Below are 14,656 nucleotides of genomic sequence, written 5' to 3'. Positions count from 1 at the left end.
ACTCTTCCTTCACCCCAGTACCCCTCCCACAGCCCCATGGCACCTTCCCATGCAACTGGCAAAAGTATACCTGCCCATTTACATCCTCCATCCCCAGTATCCGAGGGCCCAAACATATCTTCCAGGGAAGTGCAAGTGTTGCTTCACCAGAACAAAAGAAAATTACAGCACAAGAATAGGTCCTTTGGCCCTCCAAGCCTGCAACATGCTGCCCATCACAACTAAAACCCCCTACCCTTCTCGGGACTATATCTCTCTATTTCCATCTTATTCATGCAGTTGTGAAGGCGCCTTTTAAAAGTCACTATAGTATCTGCTTTCATTACCTCCCCCAGCAGCGAGTTCCACGCACCCACCACCCTCTGTGCAAAAAAACTTGCCTCGTACATCACCTTTAAATTTTGCCCCTCACACTTTAAACCTATGCCCCTAATAAGTGACTCCTACACCCTGGGAAAAAGCTTCTGACTGTCCAGTCTGTCCATGCCCTTCATAGCCTTGTAGACCTCTATCAGGTCACCCCTCAAACTCCGTTTTTCCAGTGAGAACAACCCAAGTTTCTCCAAGCTCTCCTCACGGCTAATGCCCTCCATACCAGGCAACATCCTAGTAAATCTTTTCTGTACCCTCTCCAAAAGCCACCACATCTTCTGGTAGTGTGACGACCAGAATTGAAAACAATATTCCAAATGCAGCCTAAAGTTCTATAAAGCTGCAACATTACCTGCCAATTTTTAAATTCAATGCCTCTGTTGAAGGCAAACATGCCGTATGCCATGTTGACAACTGTCTCCACCTGCCTTGCCACTTTCAGTGACCTATATACCTAGATCCCTTTGCCTACGAGTACTCCTAATGGTTCTGCCACCTACTGTATATTTTCCATCTGGATTAGACTTTCTGAAATGCGTTACCTCATTTTTCCAGATTAAACTCCATCTGTCATCTCTCTGGCCAAGTCACCAAGCGATCTGCATCTAGCTGTATCCTCTGACAGTCCTCATCGTTATCTGCAATTCCATCATGTGTCATTGGCTAACTTACTGATCAGACCAGTTACATTTTCCTCCAAGATCATTTATATTTATGACAAATAGCAAAGGTCCCAACACTGATCCCTGAGGAATGCCACTTGTCACAGCTCTCCATTCAGAAACGCACCCATCCACTACAACCCTCTGTCTTCTATGACCAAGCCAGTATTTTTATCCATCTTGCAAGCTCATCTCTGACCCCATACGACTTTACATTCTTTTTCAGCCTGCCATAAGGAACCTTGTCAAAGGCCTTACTGAAATCCATGAAGACACCATCCACTATTCTACCCTCATCGATCATCTTCGTCACTTCCTCAAAAACTCAACCAAGTTATTGAGACACGACCACCCCTTCACAAAACCATGTTGCCTCTCGCTAATACATCCACTTATTTCCAAGTGGGAGTAAATACTGTCTTGAAGAATCCTCTCCAAAAATTTCCCTACCACTGACATAAGGCTCACTGGCCTATATTTAGCTGGATTATCCTTTCCACCCTCTTAAACAAAGGAACAACATAGGCTATTCTCCACTCCTCTGTGACCTCCTCTGTAGCCAGTGAGGATGCGAAGATTTCTCTCAAGGCCCCAGCAATTTCCTCCCTTGCCACTCTCAGTATTCTGGGGTATATCACATCAGGCCCTGGGGACTTATCTACTGTAATGTTTTTCAAGACCCCCAACACCGCCTCCCTTTTTATTTCAACATGACCTACCCTTCCGCAGACTCATCATCCACCAAGCCCTTCTCTATGGAGAATATTCACGCAGAGTACACATTTAATACCTTGTCCATTTTCCTGGCTCCACACATAAATTCCTTTCCATGTCCTTGAGTGGGCCAACCCTCTCCCTAGCTACCCTCTTGCTGTTTAGCCTTGGGATTTTGCTTAATCCTGTTGGCCAATGACTTTTCATGACCCCTTTTATCCCTCCTGACTCCTTGGTTAAGTTTCTTTCGACTTTCTTTGTATTCCACCCTTGCTTCGTGTATTGCCAGCCTCCTAGCTTTGATAAATGCTTCCTTTTTCTTTTTGATTAGGCTTACAGTCTCTCTTGTTAGAGAGCACAGATGAATCACCCAACTTGACACTTCTGGCTGCAGATTTCTGCAAATGCTTCAGCCTCATCTTCTGCACTGATCAGGAGTGGAAGACACTATGTTTCGAGAGTTATGTGAAATGCAGCTACCCATCCTGAAAACTCCACAATTAGGCATGTAACTATTTGAGTGATATATTGTTCCAATAAAATTGCTGTACATCAATTGATGAACTGCTATCACATTAAAGCCATGGTGGGGCTGTGGTAAACATGAGACACTATGCTGCATGTAGTGGATGCTATCGAAGTAAACATCATATCCTTAAGCAATTTAAAAATTATTTTCAGGTGCCAGTTGGTTTCAAATATTTTTTGTATTCATGGTTTCATCGCTATGTAATTTCATTAAATGACAAATCCATGTCATTGGCAAGGCATTTGATAAGGTTCCCCATGGTAGGCTCATTCAGAAGGTCAGGAGGAATGGGATACAGGGGAACTTAGCTGTCTGGATACAGAATTGGCTGGCCAACAGAAGACAGCGAGTGGTAGTAGAAGGAAAATATTCTGCCTGGAAGTCAGTGGTGAGTGGGGTTCCACAGGGCTCTGTCCTTGGGCGTCTACAGTTTGTAATTTTTATTAATGACTTGGATGAGGGGATTGAAGGATGGGTCAGCAAGTTTGCAGACGACACGAAGGTTGGAGGTGTCGTTGACAGTATAGAGGGTTGTTGTAGGCCGCAGCAGGACATTGACAGGATGCAGAGATGGGCTGAGAGGTGGCAGATGGAATGCAACCTGGATAAATGCAAGGTGATGCATTTTGGAAGGTCGAATTTGAAAGCCGAGTACAGGATTAAGGATAGGATTCTTGGCAGTGTGGAGGAACAGAGGGATCTTGGCGTGCAGATACATAGATCCCTTAAAATGGCCACCCAAGTGGACAGAGTTTTTAAGAAAGCATATGGTGTTTTGGCTTTCATTAACAGGGGGATTGAGTTTAAGAGTCGTGAGATCTTGTTACAGCTCTATAAAACTTTGGTTAGGCCGTACTTGGAATACTGCAGTTCTGGTCGCCCTATTATAGGAAAGATGTGGATGCTTTGGAGAGGGTTCAGAGGAGGTTTACCAGGATGCTGCCTGGACTGGAGGGCTTATCTTATGAAGAGAGGTTGACTGAGCTCGGACTCTTTTCATTGGAGAAAAGGAGGAGGAGACGGGACCTAATTGAGGTATACAAGATAATGAGGCATAGATAGAGTTGATAGCCAGAGACTATTTCCCAGGGCAGAAAAGGCTAACATGAGGGGTCATAGTTTTAAGCTGGTTGGAGGAAAGTATAGAGGGGATGTCAGAGGCGGGTTCTTTACACAGAGAGTTGAGAGAGCATGGAATGCGTTGCCAGCAGTTGTGGAAGCAAGGTCATTGGGGACATTTAAGAGACTGCTGGACATGCATATGGTCACAGAAATCTGAGGGTGCATACATGAGGATCAATGGTCGGTACAACATCGTGGGCTGAAGGGCCTGTTCTGTGCTGTACTGTTCTATGTTCTATGTCAACATTAAGAATGGTGAGCTTTGGAGGGAACCAGGCACATCCATGGTTTTATATGCTATTATACAGTGCCAGAGATGCACTGCTGAACCTAATACTCTCCTCGTGATGGAGCACAATTATTGTACTCTGATAACTTTATTTTGAGTTATCACATTGCAGTACCCTAACCACAACACTCGGGTAGCTCAGCCACCAATTTATTTACATGCTCAGCATATCACAGTGGTCTTAAAATTCTAGTTTATCCTGTAACAAAGATGGGGCAAATGGCTGCCTTCTTTCAATTGTCATTAGGACATGCATGTCCCTTGAACATAGAGAAACCTGGAGAAAAACTGCTCGAAGTCAACAAGGGTTCCACTTCAGCAACAAGAACACAGCAATGAATGCAAGATGAAAAGGACAAAGTTTAAAAACCTGCAGACTGTTTTATTAATAAATTCTGCCAATTCTTCTGTACAGAATAATGAGCCTGTATGTTAGGATTTCATTAACATTTCGAATTACACAGCATGATCGGGAACAAGTATCTTGAACGTTCATGAAGTGGATTTTATACACAAAAAATTTACAAAACCTGACAGTTTGTAAATTTTACTTCAAAGTGACATCAACACCTATAGCAGTACAACGCATGACTTTTGGCATCTTGTCTGTACAACACTCAGGGTGACGCCAAAGAGTCTCACTGTACACAATTTCACTACAGATATTCTGTATTAAAAAATTTTAAACACCCCAATACAAAGGAAATTAAAAAAAAACAGATCATTTGAAGTCTGCAACATGCAGGCCACCCCCTCACCATGATGGCAGTCACCAAAGTAACCAGGCAAAGCCACACGAGAACTGAAAACAGAAGGCAACAGAAAAGAGTCAGCAATTACAGGCTGTGACCCTGCTAGATTTTATTAGTAAACAATAAATAAGGCTGAAGATTCAACACAAAAGGAGAAAATAAAATGTGCATGATACTTCTGTTAGCAGTCAAGGGATCAGTATTTAAAGTGTACATTTCCTGATTAGATTGTTGTTCAGAAGCAATTTGTGCAGAGGACTATGGCTAACGGGATTTACAACAAAGTTTGGTGGAATGGTGTTGATCACTGGTAGCAGCCCAGGCACATCCAACAGAGATCCTATCGATGACTGAGGCTGTTTAAAACAACCAGTTCTTTGTGCAAATTAACCTTGCATTAATGACTACATTTGCAGCTTAAAAAAGATGCTTCAGAAGAGTAGAATTTGGCAATTGCTTGAATAGAATTTGTAAAATCAGCAAACATACTGCCGCAGAAGTTTATTCTCTCAAAGTATTTTAATACCAAATCACTATTTCTTACAGCATGCCCATGAGCAAATATTTAATGCTGTACACTCTATGCCACCTAAATACATGCCAATGCGATTGCACAATTCAGGATGAAATCACAACTCATGTGAAATTACCTGATTCTCCTAAAATTCTCCTCAACAAGTTCGAACTGCCTTGTTTTCTACTAATCAACCTTTGCCCAGAGTACCAGAAGCAGAATGCAGCCGTGAAATAAAAGTGCAACAACGTAGAGATATACGTGGACATCTTAATGAACTGGGACTTAGTTCAGAAAATGGTCAGTTCCTAGCCTGACCTAGGACATATCTTTTCCACATTTTCAGAGTAAACTGCCTTAGGGATTCAGTTTTGAGCTTTGTGGATAGCCCCCTTATGTACTATAACTGAGAAATGAAAAATAAAAAACAAACCAAGACATCAGTGAGAGTGTCATCAGCCCTTGAAGTGAAGCCATACTACATGAAGCCTACCATCTGTCAAATATTAAAACACAGGATTTGTATGTGAATGGCTATCACAATTTCATATAAAGCCAAATATTTCAGATAGTCTGCAAATTACATTTGGTTCAACACCTCTCACCATCTTACAGGGTAGCTCAATCCTCTCAATTTGCACAGACAGATCCTTCTAAGCCACCAGTATTCAGCACTGTATTTCCAAGGTGAACAATGGATGAAAAAGTAGCCAGCTTTTCTTCTTCTCTTCCCCACCATCACAAAAAAATGCGAAGATATAACTCTTCTAATAAAAAGTGAAACCAATAAGCTTTGTACAAACACCAAAAAGGAACAAAACAAGAAGCTAAAGGAGACTGTATGTAAAGTATCCTACAATCTACACGTACTGATAATGTTCTTTGGAGTTGTCGCATTTGTGGCAGTTACCTTTCCAAAGGTGAGGATCTCTGTTGGATTAGACTGCTACTAGTAAGACTCGTTTGATCTGGGTGAACGTGATTCAGATACACAATGGGAACCAAGTCTACAGGAAACTAAAGAGAGGAGTTCGGCTGGAGCAGAGGCAGCAGCAGTTGGCTCGCATGTTTGTTTCGCAGATAAAATTTGTGCAGAACAAACAGAGAGGAAAATGTAAAGGACTGGACCGTGTCTGCTGCTCTTATTTGAGGAGACTATACAGAGGCTGTACAAAGGCAGGCTAGGGCCGTGCTCTACCTATCCTTCAGTTCCCGTGTCACTCGTTTGGTGATCCTGCCGCAGGTCATGCCCAGTAGAAATAGGATGCACACTCCCAGTGCCAACAAGCCCATAAGGTAATTTTTGGATGGAGAAGTCATAACTTGATAGGCTAAGTCTGCAAATCCCTCAGCTGGAGCAACCTACAAGAAAAATAACAATGCTGTATTAACAGAGGAGCTTTCAGCCCATAGTAAAGCAGGATTATATGCCATGACAATCAAGCGATAGATGTTTGATAAATAACTGACAGTTTTATGAACATGAATTCACTAAAAAGCTAAATAGGTGATTTCGACCAACCCTTGCAGTGCACTAGCTGCTGCAAAAACACAAAAAGTAAACCATTACATTGCACTGATTTGTCACAACTCTGCGATACTCTTCATGACGCCAACTTTGGGGACCTACCAAAAAATGTGTCTACCCTCCAACAACACTGTTCACATTCAGCCATTACTGTAATGAATCAAATTTGTGTCCAACATTCCAACCAGTTTTATAAGTCAAGATGTACTGAAGCAGAGAACTACACTTTTGTATATATTACACACTGAGAGAAGAATCTAGTTCTGACAAACAACGAGGCAGGGCAGAGAGACGAAAGGGGAATTTCAAGTATGGTTTTACAGCCTCCCCCTATAAAGCAGTGTGAGAGAAGAGCAGTGAATCCAGCGTAAAGCAGCACAAGCGACGAGCAGTGAAGCAGAGCAAGTTCAGAACAGCAAACCCAGTGTAAAGCAAAGCAAAGGAATCAGCAAACCCAGTGCAAAGCTATGGGAAAGGGAATAGTGAATCTAGTGTAAAGCAGCAGGTGAAGGAGCACAAACTCAGTCTGTAGTACTGTGAGAGCGTGCAGCAAATCCTGTGTAAAGCAGTGCAATGAGAGCAGTAAACCCAGTGTAGAAAGACAGGCCAGGTGTCTATAGACTGTTTACTTGGGGATAGACAAAAAAGTGTCATGTTACAGGGCAACAGCCAAATAACTGGCTTGTATTATATTACAAAACTGCAATAAAATTTTTATAATACTAAGACTTCATCAGTATTAGCAAAGTTTTCTTCCTGTAATAAAGCTTAGCTTTGTAGGGGTAACAAAAAGTTAACCAAAATAAGAAAGGAATTAACACAAAGATGACGATGTGATGTGCAGTAATTGCAGGATATGGGAGCATAATGGTAAACACGCCTGCAGCTTGAAGAGTTTTGGCTATAAGTCATTGAGCCGGAGGCCGAGCAGCAGACACTGCCAAACATGTGGGTTGGCAAGTTATTTGGACAATTCATTCCAGGAAACAGTCAAAATCCTCAAGTTGAGATCTTTTGAATTGGTCTGTGGTCAGGGCAAAAAATGTACTTCTGCAAGTGAGAGAGGTAAAAGAACCACAGAAGTAAAAGCAGAGGAGTCTCACACCTTGCAAATGTCCACAAGATTTAAAGCTCTTGTTTACCTGTATGGACGCAGGCACAGTGTGCAGTGTGGACAGTTCCACCAAGAGACGAAATACATATCAAAACTTAAAACATAATTTTTTCTGGCCCACTACCTAAGCCATGGGCAAACTGGCATTACATAGATAAGATTAAATTTAAACGCATGGGTCAAAGATTGCGGGGAAGAAATGGGTCTTGATTCATGGGGGAGTGCAACCAGATAAAATGAGAGTTGTACTATTGGGGCTGTCTTCACCTAATCCATGCTGGAACCAGTATTCCCAGTGAGTAGTAATGGCTAATGTGGTACAGAATCCTTCAAACTAAGGGACAAGGGATTAAATATGGAAGTAAGTAATACATAAAGAAGACAAGGCAAGAAAGATAGAAATGAGGAAAATGACAATCCCAAGAGTGTAACAAGGAGGGACAGAATGCACCAATGCTGGTGTACCAGCAGTAAGGCTAGATGTTACAAAAATAAAATGAAGTCCCAGTTTCTGAATGTATACAGCATTTACTAAACAGATGCAATTACACCACAATTACCAACAGATTTAAGAAAGGCTTCTACCCCACTATCATCAGACTTATGAATGGACCTCTCATATGTTAGAGTTGATCTTTCTCTGCAGCTGTAACACTATGTTCTGCATTCTGTTCTATTACCCTGATATACTTATGTAAGATATGATTTGTCTGTTTAGCATGCAAAACAATACTTTTCACTATCTTGGTGTACGTGACAATGATAAATCAAATTTTAATAAGTAAATAATACAGAATCATAGAAACTTAGAGTGCAGATTCTGTCCATTCAATCTATACAGCCTGCACCGACCCTCCAATAAACATCCCACCCAGATCCAACTCCCCCACACTCCAAGCCCATAACCCGACATTTACAATGGCTTATCCGCCTAGCCTGCACATCTTTGGGCTGTGGAATGAAACCAGAGCACCTAGCAGAAACCCATACAAATACGAGGAAAATGTGCAAATGGTCACCCAAGGCTGGAATCAAACCAGAGTCCTTAGCACCATGAAGGAGCTGTGCTAAACAGTGCCATTGTGCCGCCTTAAATGAGTGTGATCATCAGTTTCATGTTTTGTAAGATCACCCTTATTGCCACCCCGGGCCATGCATTCATCGTAAGCTTGAGAATGTGATACAACATGTCGACTCTACAACTTAGGGACATGAATGTTTGAAATGCTTTGCCTCAAAAGACAGTGGCAGCAGAGTCTTTAAATTATTTTTAAGGCAGAGGTAGGTAGATACTTGATAAACAGGCATGTAGAAGATTATCAGGGTGGACAGGAGGGTACATTAATCAGTCAAACCTCCCAGAAATGGAGCACAGATGAAGATTCCTTCCTCAAAAATTGATCTGCATTACCTTGGCTGCATAACTCCACATTTCTAAACGATCTTGTAGTCTCTTCTTACAGTCTGGTTGTAATCTCACAGTTTTATCTTCCAGTGCCTCCAACAAACATGACATTTCTGTAGAAACAAGAAAAATATAACACAATAAACAACAATGCAACCACAGGAAACTGGTGCCAGGATCAGACTGATAAGAGGTCTAATGAGATTTCTGCCAAATTAATGGGGTTTAGATTATCGTCAAAATGTAAAAAAAAATCACTGAATTAAAGATTAAACTTATTTTAAAATGAATTAGAGTTAAATGATGTTTTGTTAACTAAAATTATTATTTCAGGGACTGACGAAGTATTCCTACACGAGCCAGAGCAGAAGTAGACAAAGCCTGTTATACCTTTCTTCTGTATTGTAGCTATCATGAAAAAGGATTGGAATCCTTGGGTCCCATGAATGCTGGAAATGCCAGAGACTATTATAGCATTTTACACAAACATTTGTGAACTTACAAGTACTAACAGAGGAGGTTACTAATACACAATCATAGTGTGGGCTTACATTTTTTTCTTAAATTTAAGACTTGCATTTGTGCAACATCTTTAACTACTTCAGGATGCCCAAAGATATAAGAGCATAAGAACTAGAAGCAGCAGTAGGTGGTTCAGCCTCTTGAACCTGCGCCACCATTTAATACCATTATGATTGATCCAATCTCAGCCTCAGCTTCACTTTCCTGACACACACTGTAATGCTTTCAACATGTTTTTTTTAATTCACAGAAGTGCTGTTTCCACTTGAAATTTCTGGCATCCACCATGTGCTGGAAACAATACCACAAGTCAAACAGCACTGACAAGAGAGTGTGAATGTTTTATGTTTAAGACTTTCAATAAAAACAGAACAAAGTTAAAGTTGCAACACGTTTCAAGCAAAGGCAGACACAGGGAAAGGGTTGCAGGCAAAAAAGTCTGATAAAGGATAAGGCAAGAAAAATTAAATGACAACAGTGATGATGGTCCAAAGCAAAAGGGAATGGTAATGAAGCTAAGCAACAAGAATGGGAGAATCTATCAATGAGCACAACAGAATCATGCCACGTAAAAATCAGGAGCAGAAGTTATGATCTCAAACTGTGAGCTCAACATGGAGTCCAAAAGGGGTGCTGTTTCTCAAGGTCACATTGAGCTTCTCTGCAACAATATAGAGGCAGAGGGGTTGTAATGTTAAAATGACAAGTGACTGGAAACCAAGGGTTATGCTTTCAGGCTGCCACGAAGAGGCAACCCAAGCTTCATTTATCCAATACAGAGGACATTATATCCTCAGCAGTGAATGCAATATACTGAATATAAATACATAAATATAAAATATATGCAAGCAAATAATTGCTTCAAGAAGAATCGTTACAAGAACTTAAGGTAGTATTTGTGTAGTGGGAAGGCAGGAGGTAACAGATGTCGCATCTCCTGCACTTAAATAGGAAGGTGCAGCTTCTGGGACAGTGGAGTGATTGAAGAGTGTCACAGATTTTAGAGTTCCTTCAGAATCCAGAGTAGGGAGGCAGTATGGATGAAGACAGGTCAGGTGGCAATATCAAACTTGAGGCAGTGAAAACGGTAGGCCAGGTTTTGGATTGTGGATAACTCTCCCTCCACACTTATCCCCAACGCTGAGTTTCCACAGTGAGCACCACCTCATCATCTATCTACAATGGGTAACAATTTTCATGTTTCTCATTCCAAGAACCTTGTTCTCTGCTGCATAACAAACACAGATCATGTCAGTTCAGTGGTGGGTTTGTGGCAACCTCACCTTTGCCAAGTTAATTAGAACAATCTAGTCCCTTAAACCCGCCACCTATTCCCAAATCGGATTCACTTACGGCGTCCCTTGCCAGGTAGGATTGAAGCACACTGGTGTTTGATATCAAGGCCACAGGCTGCATGTAGCACTGGGTCCACAAAGATGTCTGCCTTACTCTCTTGCAGCATATTCAAGACCTCCTGCAGGAAAAAAAAATCAATTAAACAGAACAAAAGCAATCTACGCTTTCCAGTCACATCCTGAAAGTAACAGAAAGCCTAAAGTTCAACTTCAATTGGCAGTGACGCAGTGTGATAATAAGTCATAAACACAAGGAAAGAGTAAACATCACTTGTTACTTCAAAAAGTGGGAAGGACACTGGTATCAATCATATGGTGGGTGCAGTGCCATGTTTGCAAAGAAGAACAAGTGAGATTGGCAGTCACATTCTTTTGCAGTAGTACCAAGATATAAACTAGGACAAAGATCCTCTGCATCATCCAGTTTGTCCCACACATACTTGTGCATTATAATAACAACGCTCTACGTCACTCATGACACATAGCCTAGCAGCCTGTTGATTCGGTCCTAAAAGGCACAATTTTTCTAGATTTTGTTTTGCATCTTCTCCAGGACCTCTATATCTTTTAGGTATTTGGAGTAAACAGCCCTGCACAAAATTCCAGTGTAGCCTAACCAATGTTTCGTAAAAGCTTCGAGAATTGAATTTCTGAATTGTTAACTTGAGTTGCATCCCTTTGGCAATCAATTCTAATGCACTGATTGCATTTTAATGGCTTTATTAACCTGCACTGCTACTTTCAATAATTTGTAAATCTGCATTTAGATTAGCTTCTCTTTACTTGAAGTACTTGAACAATTAACTTGCAAAGTAACAATTCATTATAAAATAACTTTACCTTTTTGCAAGGTTCTCCCACAATTTTCAGCAGATTGATTTTCAGACATTCCTCTACCTGCCCTGTTTGCTCTTGTGCTGCCACCTCCTCTGCACACAAGGAGTTAATCTGAAAAAGTAGTAAAGCAAACTTCACAAGATGATTCCAGTTATAATCTACCACCCTTCCAACAAGTTATGCTGCATTATCCAAGGTTCAGGCTGGATCAGTGGTGGATCTACTGTTGTTTGTCATTTATATAAACGATTTGGATGAAAATTTAGGAAGCATGGTTAGTAAGCCTGCACTTGACACCAAAACTGATGATATAATGGACAGTGAAGAGGATTAACTAAGATTACAAAGGGCCAATGGACTGAGAAGTGGAAGATCGAATTTAAATTGGATAGATGTGAGATGTTGCATTTTGGTAAAATGAACAAGGGCAGGACTTCAAACAAAGAGACCCGTGAATTCAGGTACCTGCTTCTTTGAAAGTTTCAGCATAGATAGATAGGGTGGTAAACGAAACATGCCTGCTTTCATTGCTCAAACGATTAAGTACAGGAGTTGGGCATCATGTTGAGTTGTACAGGATGTTGGTGAGGCTACATTTGGAATACTCTGTACAATTCTGGTCGCCCTACCATTCAAAGGATATTATCAAATTGGAGAGGGTTCAGAAAAGATTTGCAAGAAGGTCACTGGGACTGCAGGTTGAGAGTTATAAGGAAAGGCTGGATAGACGTGACTCTTTTTTAGTGGAGTGTATGGGACTGAGCAATGACCTTATAGAGGTTTACAAAATCATGACTGGTATAGATAGGGTGAGTATCATAGATCTTTTCTCTCATGATGGGGAGTTCAAAACTAGAGGGCATATTTCTAAGGTGAGAGGAGAAAGATTTAAGGGACCTGAGGGGCCACTTTTTCAGGGACTTTTAGACAGGGACATGAACAAGAAAGGTTAAGAGGGATGTGGGCCAAACGTAGCCAAATGGGAACAAAAACAGAGGCTCAGCAAGTCTGGCAGCACTTGAAGAAAAAAAAAAATCAGAGTTAACAGAACAGGACCTGAAGGAGGGTCACCAGACCCGAAATGTTAACTGACTTTTATTTCTCCTCACAGATGCTGCCAAACTTGCTGAGCTTTTCCAGCAATTTATGCTTTTGTTCCTGATTTAGAGCATCTGCAGTTCTTTTAATTTTTATTTACTAGGCAAATGGGACTAGTTTAGTTTGGGAAACCTGGTTAGCATGCACAATTGGGCCTAAGGGTCTGTTTCTACACTGTATGACTAAATGACTATTTCTTACAATAACTCAAACCCCCCCACCTTTCATCTTGTCAGCATAGTCTGACCCACCTCTTTAGTGCAATGTATCTGCAGCTGAGGATCCAGTCTGTAGTCCAGGGCTGACTCCTGAATAATGATACGGATCTGATCTTCGCAGTCAGAAGACAAACGCTACCAAGATATGAAAAATCTGTCAGATGCAGCTCAGCTACCTGAACAGAAACTACAGTTAAATCCCTGTTCTCAGAAAATTCTAAAATGAAACATGTGAATTTGCATTAGCTCACCAGGTCACCATAAGCTAACTAAATACAACACTGAAATTTCTTGGTTTAGTTCTATTTCTGGAATAGCTTATTATTTCTGCTTACTGCAGGGCAAGATCCAGAAAGGTTCCTGAAAAGGTTATGTTCACAGAGGACCGTGAATATAACATCTGTCCATTCGAACAACTCTGAAGTCTTGACAGTGCCAAAAGTGGGGAACAGTTACAATTTTTGTTTAGAAAATTTCAGCTAAACACACTTATCCTGTTCATCCAAATCAAAAACAGGGTGTTGCATTTACTAACGGGAGTAGTGATCTCTAAAATATTAACTGCATTCAGCCACTGAATCTTTAATTAATAAGCAATAGCATTAAGTAGTATTTGGAAAAATAATTTTTTGCAGTATTTCGTAAAATGCCAATATCAGGTGGCCACTAACACAAAGAAAGCTCCTGTGCTATTTAATCACTGTTAGAAACTACTATTCAAAAAATACAGAGGCGACACTTTCTCATTAAACGTAGCTCTGGCAAACAAATGAACACCTGTCAAACAGTAGGAAGCTTGTCTCTAGTTACCAGTTACCCATTGCTCTCATTGAGCTGAACTTCCAAAGTATGCCTGCATGGAGTATTATGTAAAATAGAGTGTGCAAAATAATGCAAATGTTGGGAATTTGAAACAAAAACTGTGTGTTGGAAAACACTCAAGTCAGTGAACATCTGGAGGGAGAGAGAGATGAGAGAGAGAGAGAGAGAGAGAGATAGATAGATCAAAACAAGTGTTTATGCCCCCGGTTGGTGATCTTCCATTAAATACTGGTGTTTCATTCTCCACAGGAATTGCCTAGTGCATTCATTTTTTGACTTAATCCAATTTTTAAGATTCTTAAGATGCAATTATAAGTAGATGCTCATCAGAAATAGTACAGGCAGGTTTGAAAATTTTGAAAATTGCGCAATGTCAGATATTGTGAGCAGCATTGTCTCATATTGATTATTCTAAAGGATCTGCAGTGAAACCTGGAGTTCTTGAAGTGTTCTGGCAAAGTAAGTTCAGATATGGTGAGCAAGACCTGTCTTAATGTACACAAATGACATTATTTCATGGGGCAGATATTATTATGTAAACTCACATTAACTTGTATACAATGGTTTAATGAATTCTAATTTGAAACACAAAACTAATATTTCCACCACTTTCAAAAAATACAAGTGTAGAGGTGAAGTTAACATATGGCAATCGTTTCTAGTACAACAGCTGAGCTGAGAAAAAAAGGAGAATTGGATTTACAGCATGACCCCGCAGATATTCAGTCGCAAGGAAACTTTGAACATTACAGAATCATGAAAACATATTGGCCATCATAGTGACGCTAATTCTTTTAAAGTCC

General features: G+C 40.7%; 1 protein-coding gene across 2 annotated transcripts in view; it reads right to left on the bottom strand.

The window, feature by feature from the left end:
- Positions 1–4,046: 4,046 nt before the first annotated feature.
- Positions 4,047–14,656, bottom strand: part of glg1a (golgi glycoprotein 1a) — a 126,752-nt gene continuing 116,142 nt past the window's right edge. For both annotated transcript variants that reach the window (XM_048546490.2, XM_048546491.2), the window contains exons 22-26: positions 13,065–13,166; positions 11,719–11,826; positions 10,877–10,997; positions 9,008–9,114; positions 4,047–6,316 (exon numbers count right to left, since the gene is read on the bottom strand). In XM_048546490.2, coding sequence (XP_048402447.1) covers positions 6,149–6,316; positions 9,008–9,114; positions 10,877–10,997; positions 11,719–11,826; positions 13,065–13,166 — 606 coding nt within the window. In that variant the 3' untranslated portion in view covers positions 4,047–6,148. The remainder of the gene's footprint in view (positions 6,317–9,007; positions 9,115–10,876; positions 10,998–11,718; positions 11,827–13,064; positions 13,167–14,656) is intronic.

The sequence above is a fragment of the Stegostoma tigrinum genome, chromosome 16 (genome assembly GCF_030684315.1).
Source record: "Stegostoma tigrinum isolate sSteTig4 chromosome 16, sSteTig4.hap1, whole genome shotgun sequence".
Lineage (NCBI taxonomy): Eukaryota > Metazoa > Chordata > Chondrichthyes > Orectolobiformes > Stegostomatidae > Stegostoma > Stegostoma tigrinum.
The sequence above is the reverse complement of the archived record's forward strand: the minus strand, read 5'-3'. Positions and strand labels throughout refer to the sequence as shown.